The sequence below is a fragment of the Cydia fagiglandana genome, chromosome 2 (assembly GCF_963556715.1).
Source record: "Cydia fagiglandana chromosome 2, ilCydFagi1.1, whole genome shotgun sequence".
NCBI lineage: Eukaryota > Metazoa > Arthropoda > Insecta > Lepidoptera > Tortricidae > Cydia > Cydia fagiglandana.
The window spans coordinates 11105051-11127192 of record NC_085933.1 but is presented as its reverse complement, the minus strand read 5'-3'; the positions used below and the strand labels follow the sequence as shown (position 1 = coordinate 11127192).

Here is a 22142-nt window from a genome sequence, read left to right as displayed (position 1 = left end):
TGAGATGAAAGTAGACGAGAGGGTCATTTAAATTGTTGCCAAGAGTTAAGACCATTTAATAAGTAATATGTAGTATCCGAGAGTTAGGTCATAAGCATGCCTCATTTATAGTCCATGTCATCCACGATGACGCGCAGATTTCTCAAATCTAACCTTTATTAACGTGACATGACACGACCTATAATATTTTTGTTAAATTTCATTTCCTAAGTATCATGTGTTTTTGTTTCAGGTATGTTTAGAGAAAAAAGATATTCATTCAATATACTTATTCGTCTTCACGGTAAGCAAAGAAAACTTTCATTATACATTAACTAACGTGGATTAAACAGCTAAGTAAAGCAAACAAACATGGCAATGAATTCTGAAAATAATAATGATATACTTATGAAATGAAAATGTTTAGTTATATTCACCGCAAGAGGCGCCAACTTCAACAAATATGAGTGTGATTTATCACTGTTGTGACTGCTTGTGTATAATGTGTATGGCACAGGCCTCTAACCTTAACGCCATAACGCCATTCGTCAATAAACTCAGTTGTAAGTACATGGGCGTGCTTGTCCTGACTGACGTTGTATCTAGACATGAAGACCAAAGCTAAATCTAGAAAAGAATACGGCCTAATTGCAAAATTCATTTTCTACCTCTGTCTTCCGCACTTGCAGAACATTATAGAGAAGTTTTAAAAGAAATTAAAACAGTCATAAATCATGTACAGCTTTCAAACAATTGAATCGCAGTTTTAATTTTAACAAAACCATTTATCTTTAAGTATCTTTGGCGTCGGAAACAATTAGAGGAGGGACGAGGGCAGAAAGGCGAGTGATTAAAACATCACGCGTGGATGAGGACTGTTTGAAGGGCCTGGGTCAAGCCCAGTGGAGCTAGTTACTTCAGTAGGATAATAAAATGATGTAAGGATTCCTCAAAAAGATATTACGCCACCACAAAAAATTGTACACAACAAAATAATATAAATATTCGTTCCCTAAGGGAGTTGAAAGCTTGTAACAGGAACGATTGATATACGAGTAGGTATAAGACTCAATATTAGAGAGCAAGGAAAGTGATTTTCGTGCTTTTGAAAATTTATTCCCTAATAGTGTTAAAAAGGGGTTTAAAGTTTGTTCGGATCAAAGAATATTAAATAAAATTGAGACTTCAGAGAAAGTCGCAGCGATAGAAAACAAGAAATATAAATTCGGTGTTTTAAAATCTCAAATATCTTCTAAAGGTATTGAAACTTTCAGGCTCATTCGAACGTACACTAATGTCACAACTAAATGATTAATAATTTCGTCATCGTCATCAAACTCGTGGGCAACCCTAGGCTAAATTAAATGTGTATTTCTTAGAGAACTAGTCAGCATTAAGTATCTAACAAAAGTATTTCTACTCCGTAGCCTGACGATAATAGTAACGATATAAAATAATATCAGGATGAATATAATTGTTTTTTTTTAAAGCACAAGAGACAGAATTCCAGAGTTGCATCACAATGACTACCTATTTGTTACATGCATGTCATACTGTTTTTGTTATGGTGTATGTGCGCGTTCCAAACTACATCCCCATCGGAATTTGAAATTCAGATCTGAACGGTCTGTCTAATTGCTATCGGTTCACTCTTCGCATGCTGATGTCGGGTTATATGAGTGTTATAACTTAAGATGAGATTAATAAATTTGTGAGTTGGATAATTTATCGGATTCATTAAATAGTTATTTGTTTTACAAGTGGGTAAATTTGTTGCTTAACGTTACTCCTCGAGTTCAAGCAGCTTATGTTTTGAAAATTCTTCGCTTGCTAAAGATTTTCAAAACGGAACCACGAGCGTAGGTAATAGCTCGAAAAGTGGAATCTTGAGCGATGCGAGGTTTTCAAGGCACCAGGGATAAACAAACTTTGCTACCGAGTGAAACATAAAATACCAAATACCAACCAAAATACTAACTGAATACTAATTAACGGTTTTTATGGAAAAATTAAAGTAAGTAATGATAAAATATATAGTAACGCGTGAATTACTTAAACCACAACAAAAACAAACATGTTCAGCAAAATGAAGAAACTTACGGTCGACCTCCACTTCGACTCAAAGTAGGGACAAGTTACTAGCAGCAAGTGAAGCTAGAGGCAAGTAGAAAGTTGCCAATGGGTGACTGGGCTGCCATAATTCACACAGAATAGGAAGTGGCTCAATTTACGCTCCCCACTTGCCTGTAAACAACGGAAATGTTCAAATTTTGTTTCTGGAACACAAGTATTTTATTTATTCCGGTAGAAATACACCTGGCATTATTTTTTTTATTTATTCAATAAGTTTTGGTTTAGTATATTCCATATTGGAATATTTTGAGCGAGTGTGTAGCTTTTTATTTAAAACTTTTATAACTACATATGTATTTAGTCAATATGCCAAATAAGAAGTTATGTTACGTTCAAATGGACAAGAAAATTATATATTGATCTATGTATGTATGTTTACTCGTAATCATTGTAATGGCGTAATCATAGTAGGATGCTTTTTTGTATTTTTTCTTTACTGTAGGTACAATGATTTAGTAAAATTGACATAAAGGATGTGAAGCAAATTTAATATTGAGAAAATATAGAAGGTTCAGGAATGGAAAACACATTAATGTGACTATGTTGCGTTTTATGGCAACAACTTTTACGATTGTTCGGAATACAAGTAGGCACCATGCAGCCCCGGATTTCCCTTGGTAGTCGTTCCCCGTAATCGCGGTACAAAGTTTTAGTTTTACTTTATCAACGACTAAGAACCAAGTTAGCGAATCCTATTCAATTATTTAAGAGTTCAGTGGATTAAATTAAAAAAGAGCTATCAACGCGAGGGTAAAAGCTGCGTTTGACGAAGTAGAAAAGTTTAAATTAAATTCAAACAAGGCCGGGATCCGCACACGCTCTCTAAATAACGACAATCTAGTTTTAATTGCTATCATTTATCCGCTATTTGTCCCGCTGCAGATTTCCTGGCTTTAACATATTAATGAAGAGAGATCGTTAAACTCACAAGTACACTTAATCTGCGGGGGTACTTGATATTTAGTGTATGTGTGATATTCACTTTTATGAATTTTAATTAATCTACGGTCGCCAGAGACAGCTTTTATACTGGAAATAAACTTCAAGCGACCATTAGGTAGCTGATAAAGGCTTCAGGCGTAGTGTTTAAATATGCTTTTGATGCGCTCTTATCAGTGGTATCTATTATTTTTACTCTATGGGTTTATTAACGAAGGTCGGGCTGGGCTGGGATTTTATGCCGGCGCTTGCGGCTGCCACTCCGTTTTTAATGACTCTATTAAAGAGATTAATAGGGACTATCGTTTAAAAAACATCTCTCCTTTTTCTTTTCGTACAAATTTAATTAATGTTTGATACAGATCTCGTAGGCGCGTTGATGTTCAGGGTTATGTTTCTTCGTTTACCATTTTATTTCTTATTGAAATATGATATTTCAATCGTTAGCATTATATCAGTCTTTGATCTCAAGAAACTTGTTGTTTTTATACATGTAACCAACCAATAAAGATACGAATTAAGTTTTACTGGAATGTCTTTATTGCTTTACTCTTTATTAATAACACGTACTTAACGATTAAAATTCGTGATACTAAAATTTTATGAACCAATGCTCATGCTATATTTTATCTCTGATACGTACCTTAGGTACGTTTTATTTTTGAACTATCGGCCCGAACTTTAACATAGGTACGTTTCTTTAAACAAAAACCTCACTTTTGACACTGACACATCGAATCCATTTGTTTCTAGTATTAATTGACGAAAGTATCTTAAAGTTCGAATCGAGCAGTATGTTCCCATAATGTAACCGTAACCATACGTAGGAGCATGAATCCAACAGAACAGAACGTTTTTAAAAAAAACCGGGCAAGTGCGAGTCGGACTCGCGCACGAAGGGTTCCGTACCATAATGCAAAAAAAAAGCAAAAATAAACGGTCACCCATCCAAGTACTGACCACTCCCGACGTTGCTTAACTTTGGTCAAAAATCACGTTTGTTGTATGGGAGCCCCATTTAAATCTTTATTTTATTCTGTTTTTAATATTTGTTGTTATAGCGGCAACAGAAATACATCATCTGTGAAAATTTCAACTGTCTAGCTATCACGGTTCGTGAGATACAGCCTGGTGACAGACGGACGGACGGACGGACGGACGGACAGCGAAGTCTTAGTAATAGGGTCCCGTTTTACCCTTTGGGTACGGAACCCTAAAAACCGTATTACCCTGCTTCGAGCGTTTAACTCGCAATGACGTCTACTTACCCAAAGCAAAACAGTTTAGTATCGATCAGTCTGATCACAGCAAGCTAAACGGATTGATCATCCCTGCCGTCCCTACCTATATTACCGCATGCTCATTAAATATATCTATCCTGTTCATTCTTAACAGTAAAGAAGGAGAGAAAGCCATCTCTCGTCGTATTTGGTTGCTATACGAAGGTTCGTGTTACGAGGCGGGTCCCCTCGGTCCTTCTACATGAGCTACCACCCAATTTGGCGTCGTACGCCTGCAGGTTTTTGCACGCATTCCCTTAATAAGGGACTTCAGACGTACGTAATGCTATCTAGTGAATGCGTTGCTATTTAGATGGAAAATATTTTGGGTTTACCGGATTAGCTGGTGTTCAAGTTCGCCGAACTGGAAACCGATTTATTATAAACTGATTAAATTTTATATTTTCTATATTTTTGATCACCCTCTATGATAACCTATATCATTTAATATTATTTAAGAGTCATTAACTTCATTAGGCAAATTGGAGCCGCATTACAACTGTAAAATACGTTTAAGTTTATTCTATTTACATAGGTAAGTATAAATAGTAGCGCATTTCGCTCGCACTGCTTACACTTATATGTAAAGTATCAAATAATTATTTTTAAATAATAAAAGCGATTCACAGTTGAGTCATGTGAGTCATGTCACAATGAATCAGATTGACATAAAGTTGTAGGTACTTACTTTTTAAGTAATCAACGACCTCTGTCTTGATCGATATCGCAAAAAATTCGCATTTGGAGTTCAGGGTCATTTATTATCTATCTCTGAAGCATTTCTCAAGTTTCAAAACATATCGCAAATCTAACTAAGCATTTGGAATATTTGAACTGTAAAAATGTGATAGGTAGGTATTCATTGATGTTGACTTAGCAGTCTTAGCATAACCCGCAATGCATCTCGCGCCTCGCGCGCACCAAGCTAAATGTAAGTACAAGCGAGATCACTGCGAGTAAAATATCAAATCAATATAAGATTTTTGAGCTTGTATCGAATTATTAAAAGCTCTACATAAAATTTATTAATATATATGTATATGTAATTTTCATTCAAATTATTCATGTAACTGAGTCCCGCATGTCGTTGTCTCAAGCTCAACTTGCTCCAGCCGACCGACTCGACCGAGCCGTCAGTGGCGCTCCGTCTGCCGAGTCGGGAGCACGTCTGTACGCCGCGCTACATTCAACCCACGATCTTAAATACGATCGCACTAAAGCGATTCACGATATTCATCGCAAACTCTTCAATCCTATGTTATTTATGTGCCGCATTTAGTGTTTCCGTTTATCCGTATTTGTGTTCTGTGTGTTTTGTTTTATTTGAAATCGAAGGTTTGCGTACCGGACGCAACTATTGTGATACAATGTCCATTCAACGGCCGTTAACTCGGTGAAGATGCCTCTAATAAACCATAACTCCATTTCATGAGGGTAAATTGAGCAGCATGATTTTAAAGATAGGAGGGAAGCCTCCCGCAAAAGCACCGGCACCTGCTAAGGTGGAGAAGGAAGTGAAAAAGACGAAATGCGATGACAAATGTCCAGGGGATCCTTGGATGTACTGTGTGGTGTTATGGTGTGCGTGTGCCATGAGCCTGATATCGAGCGGGTATAGTCTGTACAAGCAGCAGGGTCTGCAGGAGAGGTTGGCAGTGCTGGAAGAGCAGCACTTTGCGTTAAGGAGTGCGGTGTTGGAGCCGCAGCAGCCGCTGGTGGAGAGGCTACGGCGGGAGGTGCTGGCGCGGCCGCCGCCGAACTGGAGGGCGAGGCGGAGCATCAGGGATTACGGACAATGTGGATGCCCAGCAGGTCAGAAACACTTCCTTTATGATAAAATCTAGAGATGCACCGGATATCCGGTTACTATCCGGTATCCGGTCTATCCGGCCATTATTTTACTATCCGGCCGGATACTGGATAGTGACCTACTATCCGGCCGGTTACCCGATAGTCACATTGCTTGATATCGGAGTAAACAAATTGGATTTAAGAAACAGACACGGTCATAATCGTACTCGTTTATTATTTTATTTTTTAAAACAATTTAATCATTATCAAACTGCACAACGGGACTTAATCGCGTATTTAAGTTTTAAGATTTACCTCCGACGTTTCGAGGACGGCGTTGTCCCCGTGGTCTCGGAGAAGACGTCGGAGGTAAATCTTAAAACTTAAATACGCGATTAAGTCCCGTTGTGCAGTTTGATAATGTTTAATAATCGTGAAAATTTAATCATTCCACTGACTAGCTCATTTCGAACCTAGAAATGAGTCCGTGCGAACGTTTACTAGGAAACAGGTCAAACCTGCAGAATGCGCACCTGAAAATGAAATGTAGGTATAGTTCCGCTGGCCGAATATTCGGCGGCCGGATACCGGATATTCGGCTAATGGCCAGACCGAATATCCGGTATCCGGCCAAACAACTATCCGTTGCATCTCTAATAAAATCTTATAAGATCTTCCTGATTAATTATGCTAATTAATTAGGAGTAAAAACTAAACGATTCGACTTGATTAAGTTATTAAATATTTACATAACAAACGAATTTGTTACCTATTTCAAATTTGTTGATTGCAGTCAAGTAGATAGGTACCTATAGGGTAGATAATTCTTAAAATCATAATGGGGTTGCTCATTATGGCGTTATTGAACATTTTAAACACCCTCGAGCGATTGGCACACGAAAATCAAATTGCCGCATCATTATTCTATGCATACATTTTCATAGGAAATTAGTTGCAGTTTCCAACAAACCTGTAATTGGTCGACATTTTATATTGGCATGTCGTATTTTTGTCAGTGTGTAGGTATTTGGAAAATATTCAAAACGTGACAGTAGAAAGAAGAAACTAATAAGAACACACAAAGAAAAAGTTCGGCGTACACTTGTACACTGTTTGTTTTAATGTTATTTAATCAAAATCGGCTCAGTATAGTTTTGATGCCATGGTAGTTCGTACACCCAGCTGCAAAAGTGTATGCCCACTTTATGAATGATTTCCATTCATAAATAGTCCAATTTTATTCTCCATTAAATTTTGCAGCTTGTTGTACTTGCGTACACTGAAATCAAAATTCTTTCTTTTCTTTTGGCTTTTATAGTCGGGGAATACAAACAGCCGGAGACGGTTACTTTTTTACCACCCTTTTAATACATTTCATTCATCGCTGGAATTCAAAGTCAGACGTCTTTAATTTTCTCCTCCAGCAAACTTCGGTCAACTAACAAAGCATGTAACTAACACTCACGGAGGCTGGAAAGCTATTAAATTTTTTTCTCGTCACAACTCCAAGTTAATCCGGGGTTGAAAGCTGTCACCCGGGCGTCTGATCGAAAAAATGATAAACGCGGAGGGTGACACTCGCGAGGGTTACGAGTTTTGGACTTCACAGCAGGGAAGTACATACCCGGATGGTAGAATAAAAAATGTACAAGATGTATGAACGGTCTGAAATTGACTGTATCTGCGCTGCTACTTGTATATTATATATAGTGTTATCAAGATTTTAGATCCGATTATAATAATACCTATTACCCCAGAATAAATAATAGTACTAGGTACAGAAGACTCACTCTCTAACAAACCGCGTCTGTCACGATCAGCACAGATATGGCCGCTAGATGGAGACAGCGCCACGCGCGGCTTATGGCAAACCCCAAAATTGGGGTCGAACGGATGTACTTTTAGCTACCTGTACCAAAGCGACGAAATCGCGGAGTGAGCCACGCCTGCTATTACCTACTCGTATGTTACGAATATTTTAATCATTATTGCTCTATCAAATTACATGTACCAAAAAATTACACAAAATAATAAGTTAAGTAATATTATAAATGACCTAGCCTAAGAAGAAAGATAAATAAAGAGTTAAGTAATAACCAGCTTAAGTAACAAAAGCTATTTAAACTAAAACTACCTATGTTGTCCCATTCTTATTATCATCTACTCCAAAAGAAAAAAATACTAGTCGCGATGTCGCGTTGCAAGGCAGGCGCGATTTGTTGAATTAAATACGTAAATATGTTGAAAAAAAATTTAGCCTGTTTAATAAATTAGCGCAATATTGCTCACATCGTAAAAATACGAGTACTTATAGCGATCTTCTACGCAATACCAAAATAAAAGCTCCTTTATTTAAACTTCTTGGAGCATTGTACAACCCATACTTATGTTCGTAAACTGCGGGTAATCGTGGTAGTACAGCTTATTGGAGCTTACAATCGAAAACTTTTAACGATAAGACGTTGATTGTGAGATTTGCGAGCTTTAGAAATAGGAAAGCAATATGTTTGCGAGAGTTTTGTTATTGCAATTTGATTTAATGTTCCTGGTTTCTATTTCCGGACAAGCTAACTGACGGGCCTGCCTTACCTTTAAAGTTATAAAATTATAGGTACGACTGCGTGGAAATTTTACTAGGTGGATCGAATATTTTGAATGATTGATGGCTAAAGTGCAGCATGGAGTAAAATAGTTCATTTTAATTATCAGTGCACAGCGCTTTAATTTAAGCTTGAAACTTCGAATTTTTCCTATGTTGATTTTGCATCACATCTCTTAGAATAAAAAAGCTAAAGAAAGGACACGCCGAAAGCAGAACTGTTTTTGTGCATATAATGTGAAGTGAATTGTCAGCATTACACATTTTCGATTTAGTACAGTCAATATCAAAATATTAACGGCCAAAGAAGAAAACTATATCGGGACACATCCTTATTTCGGTGGTAAGAATGGTCAGAAAAATGTGTTACGATATATTTGGGCATTTTGATCGTCGATTACTATTTCAAGCCGACTATACAAGCTAGCGCGAAGATACTTATCAACAACCATGTTTCGATTACGTCATTTAACTAATAAGTTTACCATTACCACATTCAATAAACCCAGTGTTCAACAATACATGGAGGTACGTTTAGTTCATGTAATATTGCAGAACGCAAAATCACATGAGAAATAAAAACATTTATACAAACAAATAAACGGTCACCATGTAATTTCCAATTAATGTCGTAAATAATGTGAGAACCAAATAAAAGAGTGGCGATATCGCAGGCGATAAAATGTCGCGTGCGACTGACGCGGTCGCCCTCGCTGTTTATTTGGATTATTTTAGATTATTGGAAGCTAAATACGTGGGGTCAGGCTGAGCGCATACAGGCGATTGAAGTGACAATTTTGTACTTAATAGGTATTTTCAGTCGGTTCTTCGAGACACCACAGAAAAGTCTGCCTGTCTAGGTGCCTGTTAAGGTTGACTAAAGTTGATTAGGAAAACACCCCTTATTGTATACTTACATCAATTCAATTCGATTCTAACAGTACATTATTGTGTATGATAAGGATATCGGACACTACGTTAGTTTGTTCATCGTCGCTTATTAATAATTCTTCGACTGATGACTACTTTTTAATGTGCAACTAATTACTTTTGCAAAAAAATAAAGCTACATATTGATAAAAAATATACATAACAAAAAACTCCCATAAAAATAAGTTGGATAACTGCGTTCGTTCTAACCGCGCTTGGTTATAAACAGGCCGGCCGCGTGAACGCCCAATTGTAAATAAGTACCTACATATTTCGGGGGTTGTACGGTTCATTGACGTCATCATTGTAACTGTCGCTAATGGTGACGATCCAGACAAACAACAACTCGTTAGCCTCTATTAGATCCCTTGGTCGCCTGACGGAACATTTTAGGACAAATTTATTGATTAAATAATAAATTGGTCCAAATAAATTTATAAATATAGCTGTTGAGATTGGTTTCATTAAAATTATTGAAAAGATCTTGTTTTAATTTTTCTAAATATAATAAAGGAAACTTCGGTTAAATTTTGTTCCTTTCTAACAAACCGACAAAATTACCGATAAAGACTAACGATTATCAAGGCTGTACTAGACAAGCATTAGTAAGCATGAATAACGCCAAAAGTCTATCCCTTTCTGCCTAATATATAGTAGACTTTCATTGTATAACATTAAAAACAAGTTGGAATCCGTTCTCTAGTTACAGTGTTAAATATTCTATTATCAAACCCTTCAACAAAACCATTTAATTCCCACAGCTTAATCGCTATTCCATGACCATCTGCCAGTTCCATTGATAAGTGGTCACTATTGTTAGTTAGTACTCGTATAATGGTTATTTTTGTCCCATCGCCCACGTAACTTGAAATCGATGAACTGGTCATATAACACGGAATAGGAGGCGTTTACTTGAATGATTCAGCGCAAATTGTGTTGCGTGCTATTTCTATTTTCATACTGGGAACTTACGTGGGGACACTGCTTTTAATAATAGTCTTATTGTATTTTGTCCATTTCATAGAGTTAGTCATGATAATTACATGGGATTAAAAATTAACGTTTTGAAACAAAATGATAACAATTGTGGCTTTTTAAAACTTCAATATGAAAATTACATGCTGACGTTAGAAGGAAGTAGTACTTATTGAAAAACATCGATGAAATTTGGTACGAAATAACATTCTTGAAATTGAATCTTAAAATACATATGAAGTATTATAATGGTTATAGAGTTGAGCCACGTGGACATACGGACGGACATGACGAAACTTTAAGGGTTCCTTGTTGACTGCGGAGCTTCAAATTATATACATAGATAGGTACTTATTCATCTTCGATACGGACTAAGAATACAGCTATTTATTTAAATAATAGGTAGGTACAGCTCAAAGGAAGCCCTACCTTACCCATTATAATACAGACAACCAGACTAATTATATGGTTTTGTTCCACCGGCGCTAGTTCGCACCATTGTTTTGCAACTCGGTGTCTAACTTAATCTGGTAGTTATGCCAGGATGCTAGATTTTGGATGTAAATGGATAAAATCATTCGTCTTGAAACAATGATTAGCCAACTGTACGAGATAGATAAAATATATTTATAGAAAAAAAATATATTTAGAAGAATGGTGCACAAAAAACACGCGAACCCAATTAAGATGATCTTGAAAGCACGCAAGCTCATATTCGTGCAAAATTGCTCCCGGCCTGAGAGAAATATTTCATGTTACGCCTTCCCTGATACCTTGGGTAACTATTTGCTGAACAGAATTATGTTTGCCCCCACCGGGCCAGGCTAACAATTCCAATGGCTAATCAAAACAAAGCAAGGGTTGGGTTATTGTACCAAAGATCTATCTTGATCACTGGTCCTTGAATTAAATAATTGGCCCTAATCAAAGATTACACATTTATTTAACTATCCGCTGTTCTATTAGCTAGGTGCTGAGATGTGTTTTAACTGTCTGATTACTTACATAAATAACGAATCATCTTTACAGTCACGTTATTTAACTTTTTTAACTAATGCCCAGTAAAGTTTTTTTACGCGATTACGGGTTATGTATATTGTTTTTTATATCTTACAACGAAGTGTGCTGAGACTATATGGAATTCGAAGGTTTGAGCAAATAGATGAGAATTAGACCCAAGATATGATAGACCCGAGACACGTCACATTTGAACCGAATTTAAAAAAGGAGTAGGAGTACCAAAACAAACAGTAATCCGTACAAATTCAAAATAGAACAACTTTAAGAACGTGAGTGACCCGTTTTAATATATTTAAGTAGTCAAAAAGTTCATAAAAATATAATAATATTTATTTTTATGAATTACAATTCACCCAATCTCACCCATACCCTCATAAGAGAAAACTCCCAAACCCTCCAAATGAATACGTAAGCAACATCGATTAACTCTAACTTCTTTCGACCCCGGGATAGTTTCAGCCAAAAGTTGTTTATTAATTTAGAATTTCATTTTGATCTTGCGAACTTGGTAATTTTGTTAGCATCGGGTTTGGAAGGAAGCCTTCGCTAGATGTTTCGGGATTAGTGTGGTTTTGCTTCATTCAGCAAGATTGTCGAGATGCTTAATTTTGATTGATGCCCATAACTAAATATACCACCAGAAATAAAAATAGGCTTGCTATCAGAGAAAGCTTGGTAAAGTAGTCATTAGTGGGGAAATGCATTCATTTTTATAACAAGTTTCCTGATAATGCTTTAGCATTAACCTTTTAAGAGTAACTTGAAAAGTCTTTAATGTCTAAAGCTTATTACAAAGTCGAGGACTTTTCGAAAGACAAACAGGCGTGATCCAAACCAGGAACAGTCACATAAATAATCGATTGTACTATGTCGAGGAGACTAAAATATTTTAGCGCCGGTATCTTCGCGGGATTGTGGTGTAGGGTTAGAACCTGTGGTAGATTTTGACACGACAAGTGCAGAGTAATGAAGACAATTTTCATTAATCATTGCCTTCATTCATTTGTTTTACTAATTAAGTTAAACATTTATGATTAAGTACTTAAAAAATAAATTTAAGTAACTTAATCAGGCAGGAATCGGTAAAGAGCTTAATCAAATAGAAGACATAAGTGACGAAATTGAGTCACTATGTTAATTTCATAAACAAATAAAAACGCATTTATAGATGCTCGCCACTGAGGCCTTACACTAAGCATGTACATAGTACAATTCATAAACTACTTAAATTCTCATTTTAATTTTAATTTACACATCAATGTCTCAATTAATCAATTACGAGTTAGAATCGGCGAGGATCTTCAAAAGAAAACCTCGGGTCAAACGCCTAATTGTCTGTTTGCTCGATGGAGACGTCATTCGGGCCCTATTCACATGCAAATAAACATATGATGAACACAAACGATTATAAAACCTATTTACAACGATTTAAGAACCTTATTTGATTAAAAAGAACGTTTCAAGTAAAGGGAGAAATAAATTGAGCAAATTGTGGGACTTTTTCTGTAGATTTATTTCGATTCTAATTAGAGTGTACGTTGTTTCAATTTAGATCGCGCCTGTAAACAAATGCGGGTAGATTTCAATTGTTTTACTTGATTGGAATCTTATTCTGCTTCTTACTCGTGAAATGGACGACCGTACCATGATCAGAATATATACCTATACCTATTATTAAACTACATAATCTGTAAGCAATTGCAACGTACTTATCATTTTATGAAGAGGCTGGATGAGATTGGCTCGGAACCGGGATAAGTGGCGTACTCGAAGAGAGGCCTATGCTCAGCAAGTCAGCAGTGGGCGATAAAAGGCTGATATGAAGATGATGATGAATTGTACGTATAAGGAGAAATCAGGTTTAAAATAGGCTTATTTAAGTCATTGTTTATTGAATATTACCATAATCAAGTTCAATTATTTTATTAAATAAATTGGCATGTGTATAATCTAGATGACTTAAATAACAGAAAGTAAGTCTTAAAAACAGACATAATTTTCAAAGTAAATCGTCTATTCCCTTCGTCTGCTAGAACATTTCCATTTACTTTTAAGTTCCATTTCTCCACTTCATTAAACCGGGATTGATTTAGAGTACAGTAAATCTCTAAGAGCTCCGATGTGGTGAAAACAATCAGAGAAATGGGCTGTTGGTTAAATTAAACGTGACCGTTGACAGGACGGATGGCGCCGATCCATTAGGAGGCGGGAATCGAACCCGGATCGCAGTCGGCACGTAATGATCTGTTTCGCTTAGCTATCTGTGTAAATTCTCTTTGTTCCCCAACTTACACTTATTATAAGTTATTATTTTCTAAATAAATGCTTAAAGTGAATCAATATTAACAATAGGATCTTATTGCATGAGGAGTCCAAGGATTATTTGAGTAAGATTGCAGTTAAACGACGTCTTTTCCTTTGATAAAGTCATACTCTTATGAAACACTCGCCACTTATTGTTTTCTAACTTCATGTTAATATGACGTTGTTTTATCTGTAGGTACCTTTACAGCATATGCAAACTAGTTAGAAACTATAATCTTATGGAAACTACAGCGTTAAATCTACGCGCTTATCCTAGCGGCCTTAAGACAGGTCCCTGAGGAACACCAGAAGCCTCGCTGGCGTAAGTTACGCTTGAACTCTGGAGTCGACGCAAGGCTTAAGCGAATTGCTTCATAACAATGTTTCTTAGTAAAATAGCACATATTTCAGTGAAATACAAATGTTTAACTTACACGATCTATGTGTTTTTTTTAACAGAAATTGAATAATTTTCTTTTCAAGTCTAACGGCAGTTCCTCAAGTTTTTACAATCCTTTATCAAGGAACACTACTACATAGATGGATACCTATTCATTGTCTTCAGGTGGAGTCCTTTCATTTGTTTATACGTCTTTTCTATGTTGTCTATCCCGACACTCAGAAAGCCGACTCAAGATGGTGTTTCAAAGAGGGTAGGAAGTTGACGGAAGCTGCGTATTTGCCCAGCAAGGGCTCTAGGGTGTTTGGCTTGAGATAAAAGAATTGAAAGTAAAACAGGGGTAGATCAAAGAGTGTGAATTTGTTCAATTTTCTTATTGAATGCCTATCTCAATTTGTTTAAAATACATTGTGGCTGTGGAAATGTAATGTACTTTGATGTTCAGTTTCACTTTAATGCTTTAGGCTTCACTGATTTCATATGAATTGATATCTGCAATATTATCGTACAAATATACCTAGTTATACAGCAAGGTTAAGGGTTTAAATGTGTCAATTATAAATGTGAATAAGAAGAATGCATGCACCTTGCCAAATCCATAAAGAATTATAAAAATCTGCTCGAACTTATTCAGTGGATGACTGTCGATTGATAGTGAACTCATATAAATATTAATCTTTAAGATGTACTTCAGTACAGTCAAGTTTATTTTACACTATCGCCGTGCTCTACAACTTAGTTCCAAATCTCTAGGCGATGTTAATGGCGTCTAATTGATACGCTACGCGAACTAACAGAATCGCTGACTTACTAATACTTGACTAATTTTGGAACAGCGGCGAGGGAATGTGTTCGTGATGCCTCCGAATTTGTGAGATTTTGTGGCGTTAATGGTTTACTACAAGGTAAGGAATAGACTTTTAAAAATGTGGAAGTATTTAAGAGAGGATACATTACAGACAAGGAAATATTAAGCTGAAAAATAAGATTTCTATAATGCAGCAATAAATGATTAGCAAAAATTGCATTTAGACATGACACGCAAACATTACACATTGCTATTACACTGAGAGATCATCACCAGGAATTAAAAAACAGTTCTGTACTGGGGGAAAAAATGAAGTTTTAGTAATAATTATGGACGTTTCACTATTTCTGTAAAGTTTATTTATTTCTACAAACAGCTCAGTAATCCCAAATATAATTTCAACAAACAGATAATAGAAATTGCAAGAACTAATAGAAATTGCAAAAGTCAATTTGTTCCTATTAGTTAACTCTCCTTGTCCCCGGATTAAGTTTATTTTTGTAATTCTAAGTGTATTTTTGTTGTACTTTTCTCTCAGTGTACTTGTATCTACATAAACGCTTATGAAAACGCATACCTAAGTTATCTCGGGTTAAAGTTAAACTTGCTTAAAGTATTTAAGAGAGGATACTTTACAGACAAGGAAATATTAAGCAGAAAAATAAGATTTCAATAATGCAGCAATAAATGATTAACAATTGCATTTAGACATGACACGCAAACATTACATCTTGCTATTACTTGTATCTACATAAACGCTTATGAAAATGCATACCTAAGTTATCTCGGGTTAAAGTTAAACTTGCTTAAAGGGACACAGTCGTGCAATTATGCTAATTTGGTTACTTGTTTAGATATATGAGAGAATCACATGAATGCTTGCAATTAATGTCAGAAGTAGTTACTTGTTTGGAGATACAAGTGGATACGAAGATATACCTACTCAGAAACGCCATCTGAATGATTACTTTTATCTTAATCGAATTTAGCTCTTGTGAGTCATGTTAACACTAACATTTAACTGTCGTGTTTCAGTTACGTATTTTGTCACAAAGCCCGACATGTTTGCACTGAAAGTGCTGAGACGCGTTAGTGCCTAAGTGACGACGCGCCGCCGTGGAGTGACTAGAATTATGTTTCTAATCTCTAAAACTAAATTACTTTAATTATACGTATGTAGTTTTTTTTTAGTTTTTAACCATTTTGAATTAAGTCTGTCTGTCTGTCCTTTTTGTAGGTACACCCGTAATGCGCGTTTTCCCAGAGATAAGACCTAACTAGATCTATTTTTTGCCCGAGATTCCCGAAATAGGTAGGTATAGCTCGTTAAAAGGTATATTGGTATATTGTATCAAAAAAACAAAAACCAATAATACGTCAATTGTTTAATCAATAAACCGTTCAGTTACAGTTATTCCCTTAAATAGTTAACGAAATTCCAAAGCTTAACAAACCAATCATAACCCAGGCAAAACAAATACGCCAGCCGGTTTACACCGTCCTGACAATCGGAGTTTACTGTTCCAATTAGATAGATTTTTAAAGAGGCGTGAGCTTTCACAGAATGGTCAAACAAAGACATCACTCTGTGAATATTAACGTTTTTAAATACATATTTAGGGTGTTTACATGCCTTGTGAGGACCATCAGCGCCCACTAGATGCAGCACTTGCAGCAGTGCACGGGGGCGAATTTCGAATTTCACGCACTAGATTTCGTCACTCGTAAATCGGTCGAAAACGATTAGGTTGAACGAAATTTCAGATAGGTACCATCAACAAGATGAATCATTACATATGTGATATTTTTTTAACGATTAAATAATAATAAAACAACGTTAAGTATAGTTCTGCTCAGATTGTGCATTTAATTAAACTTTGGCTAGCAATAACAGGAAATGAAAGTGTTCAAATATCTATTGAATTCTCCGTTCATCTATGATGTGGGACGTGGGCTGGTCATAATTGAGCGTTCAATCCAACACGATACCAGGCGTGATAATTAATAACATTTTTGCTCCCGTAAATAGTCACGTCTTGGTTTTCTTTTAGAACATAAACGAGTTTTTGTGCTAGTAACGCAGGATCACTCATGCGTCTTTCTCTCCGAAACTGCTGGGTCTAACATTGAAAAAATAACTAAATAGTTTTTTTAATAGATGACAGGAAAACCTATTAGAAATGTGCAGTCAAGCGTGAGTCGGACTTAAATTACTTAGTTTTTGATCCGACCCCTACGGGTTTTTTAAAGACATTTCATTCACGTTCCTCATAAAAAATACATTGTTAAAATTGGGTAATGTACTTATGTCAATATTTTGATTGACGACAGTACACTCTTTCGTAAGCTTACTAAATGCTTAATAAGTTTGTCAGCAATCGATCGAATCGTTTGACCTTGCATTGGTTAGGTAGCCTTGAAGGTCGCTGGGTCATTGTTCGCGCTTCGTTAATATGAATATAAATAATACTAAAGAGAACTGATATGCGATTGGTCACTATTTTAAGTAACAACTTATTAACTGATTACTTTACGTAGGTCCATTTAAATTATGTATATTTTTTATGCTTATTTTTTATGAAAATTCAAATTACTCCAAACCTCGACTTCAATATATTTATGGTATTGAAATATATTGTGATTACGAGTATAATAAATGTACTGATTCCTAAACTTACTTATCCCTTAAAGCCCTTCAACTGCTATCCCTGAATCATATACCTACACGCAAGTGAGTAATTAGTTCCCGTTAGTAACTAACCTGTAACCTTACATCATTTTTAAGGAGCCTTTCTTCTTCGACCTAGCGCGTTTTCCCGGCCTAGCGCCAGGGTCCGCTTTCCTGCTCAGTCTTCTCCACTTCGCCCGGTCTTCGGCATCCTCGGGTGTGAGATTGTTCTCTCCCATGTCCGCTGTCACGACGTCCAGCCAGCGCTTCTTGGGCCTACCGCGTAATCTAGGGCCTTGGACAGTAAGATTGAGGCATCTATTTCCGATGTAGTCTACCGGTCTGCGGCGTATATGGCCATACCATCGGAGGCGACTTTCCTGCAGCTTATCCGCTACGTCACGGATTCCGAGGAGCCTTTTATCAAACAAAAAATAGGTAAGTACTTAGTTACAGTACTTTAGAAGTTTTGGGTCCGCCACTGATACTCGTATTTATGTTCATTTGCAAATTGCAAGAAAAATTTAAGAATTGAAAGATATGTATTATACTGATTTACGTTAACAATAAGTAATAATATTGCTAACTATTAGAACAAATTAACTATTTTAATTTGTGTTATTTCAAGTAGAAACACTACTATATTAATTAAAAACCGACATAAATGTCATATACCTACTAAGAAAAATTACTGGAATAATATTATTAATTAGCGCACTAAACCTAATTCGATCTATTGCTTTGACTAAGCGATTTCTGGATATTTTCTTTGCATTGCCGTCGATATGATTGTATGTTGATGTTTTATTCTGTATATAATTACATTCTTTATATTCAACTAACGAAGCTTAAACTATTCCCTATATTGACACATGGATTGGAATTGTATTTATATTGGATGTTTACTTCTGAATACGGCCAAAGCAAAGTTATTTAACACACGAGCTTCTAAAGCTCAATGCTCGATGAAGTCGTTAGCTGTGTTGATATTTCTTATTTGTACGTTTAACTAACTTGCGTTTAACGGTATGCTCGCTAGATAGGAAATATTGAATTGACTGGTTTGATCAACTGTTAATACCTCTAAGCCCCCACTTGCACCATCCCACTAACCCGGGGTTAACCGGTTAAATCGTAAACCCAGTGTCAAATTGTACAGGTAACCATGGTAACTCCAGGATTAACCGGTTAACCCGTGTTAGTGGGATGGTGCGAGTGGCCCTAAGTCTACTAACTTAGCCTTTTTGAGTTGAAATAATGTTACTCCCTACCCGCATAAGGTTAAGAATGGGGTACTATATGTCCAGCCTTTCTCATCGTTCTATTTAGAGAGAGGCCGAATCTAAGTAAAAATCTTCCGTTACCTACTTATAAAAAACCGGGCAAGTGCGAGTCGGACTCGCGCACGAAGGGTTCCGTACCATAATCCTAAAAAAGGCAAAAAAAAACGGTCACCCATCCAAGTATATACTAACCCCGCTCGACGTTGTATGTTGTATGGGAGCCCCACTTAAATCTTTATTTTATTCTGTTTTTAGTATTTGTTGTTATAGTGGCAACAGAGATACATCATCTGTGAAAATTTCAACTGTCTAGTTAACACGGTTCGTGAGATACAGCCTGGTGACAGACGGACGGACGGACAGCAGAGTCTTAGTAATAGGGTCCCGTTTTAACCTTTGGGTACGGAACCCTAAAAATGCGAGCTTAAAAGTGAATCAGTGAAAGATAAAAAAATGTTAATTCATATACATAATATCCTCGTTCTTACTTACGTACGTTGCTATACTGACAGCCTATTTATAGTATCCTGTGTAGGCGCCTTTTGACTACTTAACCACTCGTGTTATTTGTTAGTCATGCAATCGCACCCGCTTAAAGTTTCGAGAACATAATATAATTCTATAAATAGTACCTAACCAACGAATCTAAATTTAAAATGCGACCCCGAGTCACTTTACTGCCTTTGACTTTTAAATCTTCGAGCCAATAACTTACACATTTATACAGTTTTATTATTCTTAACACAATAAACAACTGAGGTTGTAAACAAACAATCAGACATGATATAACTCAGCATTAAAACCGTCCTTATTACCACTACGTAACGGCTAACTTCTACATTAGGTCTTAATGCTCGGTACTCTGAAATCAGTCTTATGTCCAAAGAATAAGATGCATATAAGAATGTGTCACATGTGAAGTCAAGCGTGTTAAGTGTAGCCCGTATTGTAATGGGCCCTTTTATTTTTATTGCCTTTTTACTGAGACAATATGCGAAGGACAATGATGATGTATCCTGTACTTAAGAAAAAGCATTTCTTTCTCGCACGAACGCTGGAATTAATGTTACTATACGCATTTACTTACTATATTAACGTGCTTTAAGTAGTAACACTATACTAAACTTATTTATCGCTTTTTGTCTCAAAATTCCTCGATGCGAGCCTATCAGCCTAGATTTAGTTTGCATAGTGGGTAAAATAATATGAGTTATAAAAATTACATCAGTCAATTACAAAGTCAAACACACAACAATTACATTAGTCAGTTATTAATCAGTTATATAAACAACGGCCACAGTTTTCCACAGATATACACGCATTTCCGAAAAACTTTTCTTGGTCTAACTCTAGCAAATTCTGTACACTATTTCATGTCACGTTCTACATATTTTTTATCATATATGTACATATTAAAACATAAAAGGTGCATTGGGTGTGTCTAAGTTAATTCTGTAGTGGAATAAATATGGATACCTATTTAGCAACCATATTTTTTTAATATGACTTTAATTGATGACTAAGGCTTTTTAAATACTTATGTATAATTTATTAGAGACTCAACTCTACCTAGCTTCTACTCTAAGGGGCCCACTGATTAACAGTCCGCCGGACGGTATCGCCTTGTCAGTTGTTCGGAACTGTCAAAATTTTGTTCTAACTGACAGGCCGATACCGTCCGGCGGACTGTTAATCAATGGGTCCCTTTAAGATAGCAGCTTTTACTCGACAAAGTAATCAGTAAAATTTTTGTATTCTCATAAAATTAAACAACTGCTTATGATTTGTAAGTACCTCAAACATAATTGGACCATCCATCATGACGTCCCGTAGTGTCATCTATAATCAGACAGCACACAATAAATAGCTAATGACTCATTGTTAGCGCATGATGAATTATCCGGGTAAAAAATCTATTACAAGGGGACAATCAGAAGGATCAGTGCGGATTATTCTGTTATGATAATGGTTAAACACAATAACATAGAACAATATTCATTGGTTGCGATACAATAGCTTTACAAGTAGTCTAACTATAGTTGGTTTTGGCGCCATAATTTGTGCGTCATTTTTTTCGAGTCCTACAAATCTTACGATAAACTTGTCAATATTTATAATCTGCGGTGGCAGCATGGTTGCATTTTTATCGCCTCACTTTCGCACTTACATACTTGTTAGAACGTGGCAGGCATGGTGACATGCGATAAAAATGCAACCGTGCTGAGCCCGCTCTCTGCTCGTGCTGCACTTCAATGAAGTGAAGTAGAAAAATCAATGAAGTGTTTAATATTTATGCTGCTTCTTTAAGGGAAATTATTTCGTGTAATGTTTATTGCAGCATTAAGCAGTGGTGGCCGAGTGGATATGACGCCCGACTTTCAATCCGGAGGTCGCGGGTTCAAATCCCGGCTCGTACCAATGAGTTTTTCGGAACTTATGTACGAAATATCATTTGATATTTACCACTAGCTTTTCGGTGAAGGAAAACATCTTGAGGAAACCTGCATACATCTGCGAAGAAATTCAAAGGTGTATGTGAAGTCCCCAATCCGCATTGGGCTAGCGTGAGGACTATAGCCCAAGCCCTCTCGCGCATGAGAGGAGGCCTGTGCTCAGCAATGGGATGTATATAGGCTGAAATGATGATGATGATGAATGTTTATTGGTGGGAGCACAATGTGACGGGAACATCATGTTTTCTCTGTCACAAAGATTTAGATTCCCCGTTTTCCCACGGACCTCCAAATAGCAATAACCGTTTCGAATGTTTATTTTCGTTGGTCACCGAATGGGGCATAAAGCACCCGGAGCCGTTGACCCCGTGAATCACGCCCTACAAAAAACCGGGGGTGCGGTCAACCCTTTTGCTTTATAATCGTATAGCAGTTCTAATCCGGCCTATATGCAGATTGGTTTGCGAGTAATTGGGTATAAATAAAATGTTTTTACCAGTTTAGATTTAATTGTGTTTTTGTTTTGTTATTTTGCCTCCAAGGTATTGGTTTTATTTAGTACTTATTTAAATTTTATTGC

General features: G+C 36.4%; 1 protein-coding gene across 12 annotated transcripts in view; it reads left to right on the top strand.

Moving 5' to 3' along the window:
* Positions 1–22142, top strand: part of LOC134676221 (collagen alpha chain CG42342) — a 466219-nt gene that overhangs the window by 153145 nt on the left and 290932 nt on the right. For 11 of the 12 annotated variants that reach the window (XM_063534553.1, XM_063534647.1, XM_063534631.1 and 8 more), the window contains exon 1: positions 5478–6143. The exons of the other annotated variant lie outside the window; for it this stretch is intronic. In XM_063534553.1, coding sequence (XP_063390623.1) covers positions 5780–6143 — 364 coding nt within the window. In that variant the 5' untranslated portion in view covers positions 5478–5779. Of the gene's footprint in view, positions 1–5477; positions 6144–22142 lie in introns of those variants that run through there. 12 annotated transcript variants of the gene reach the window in all.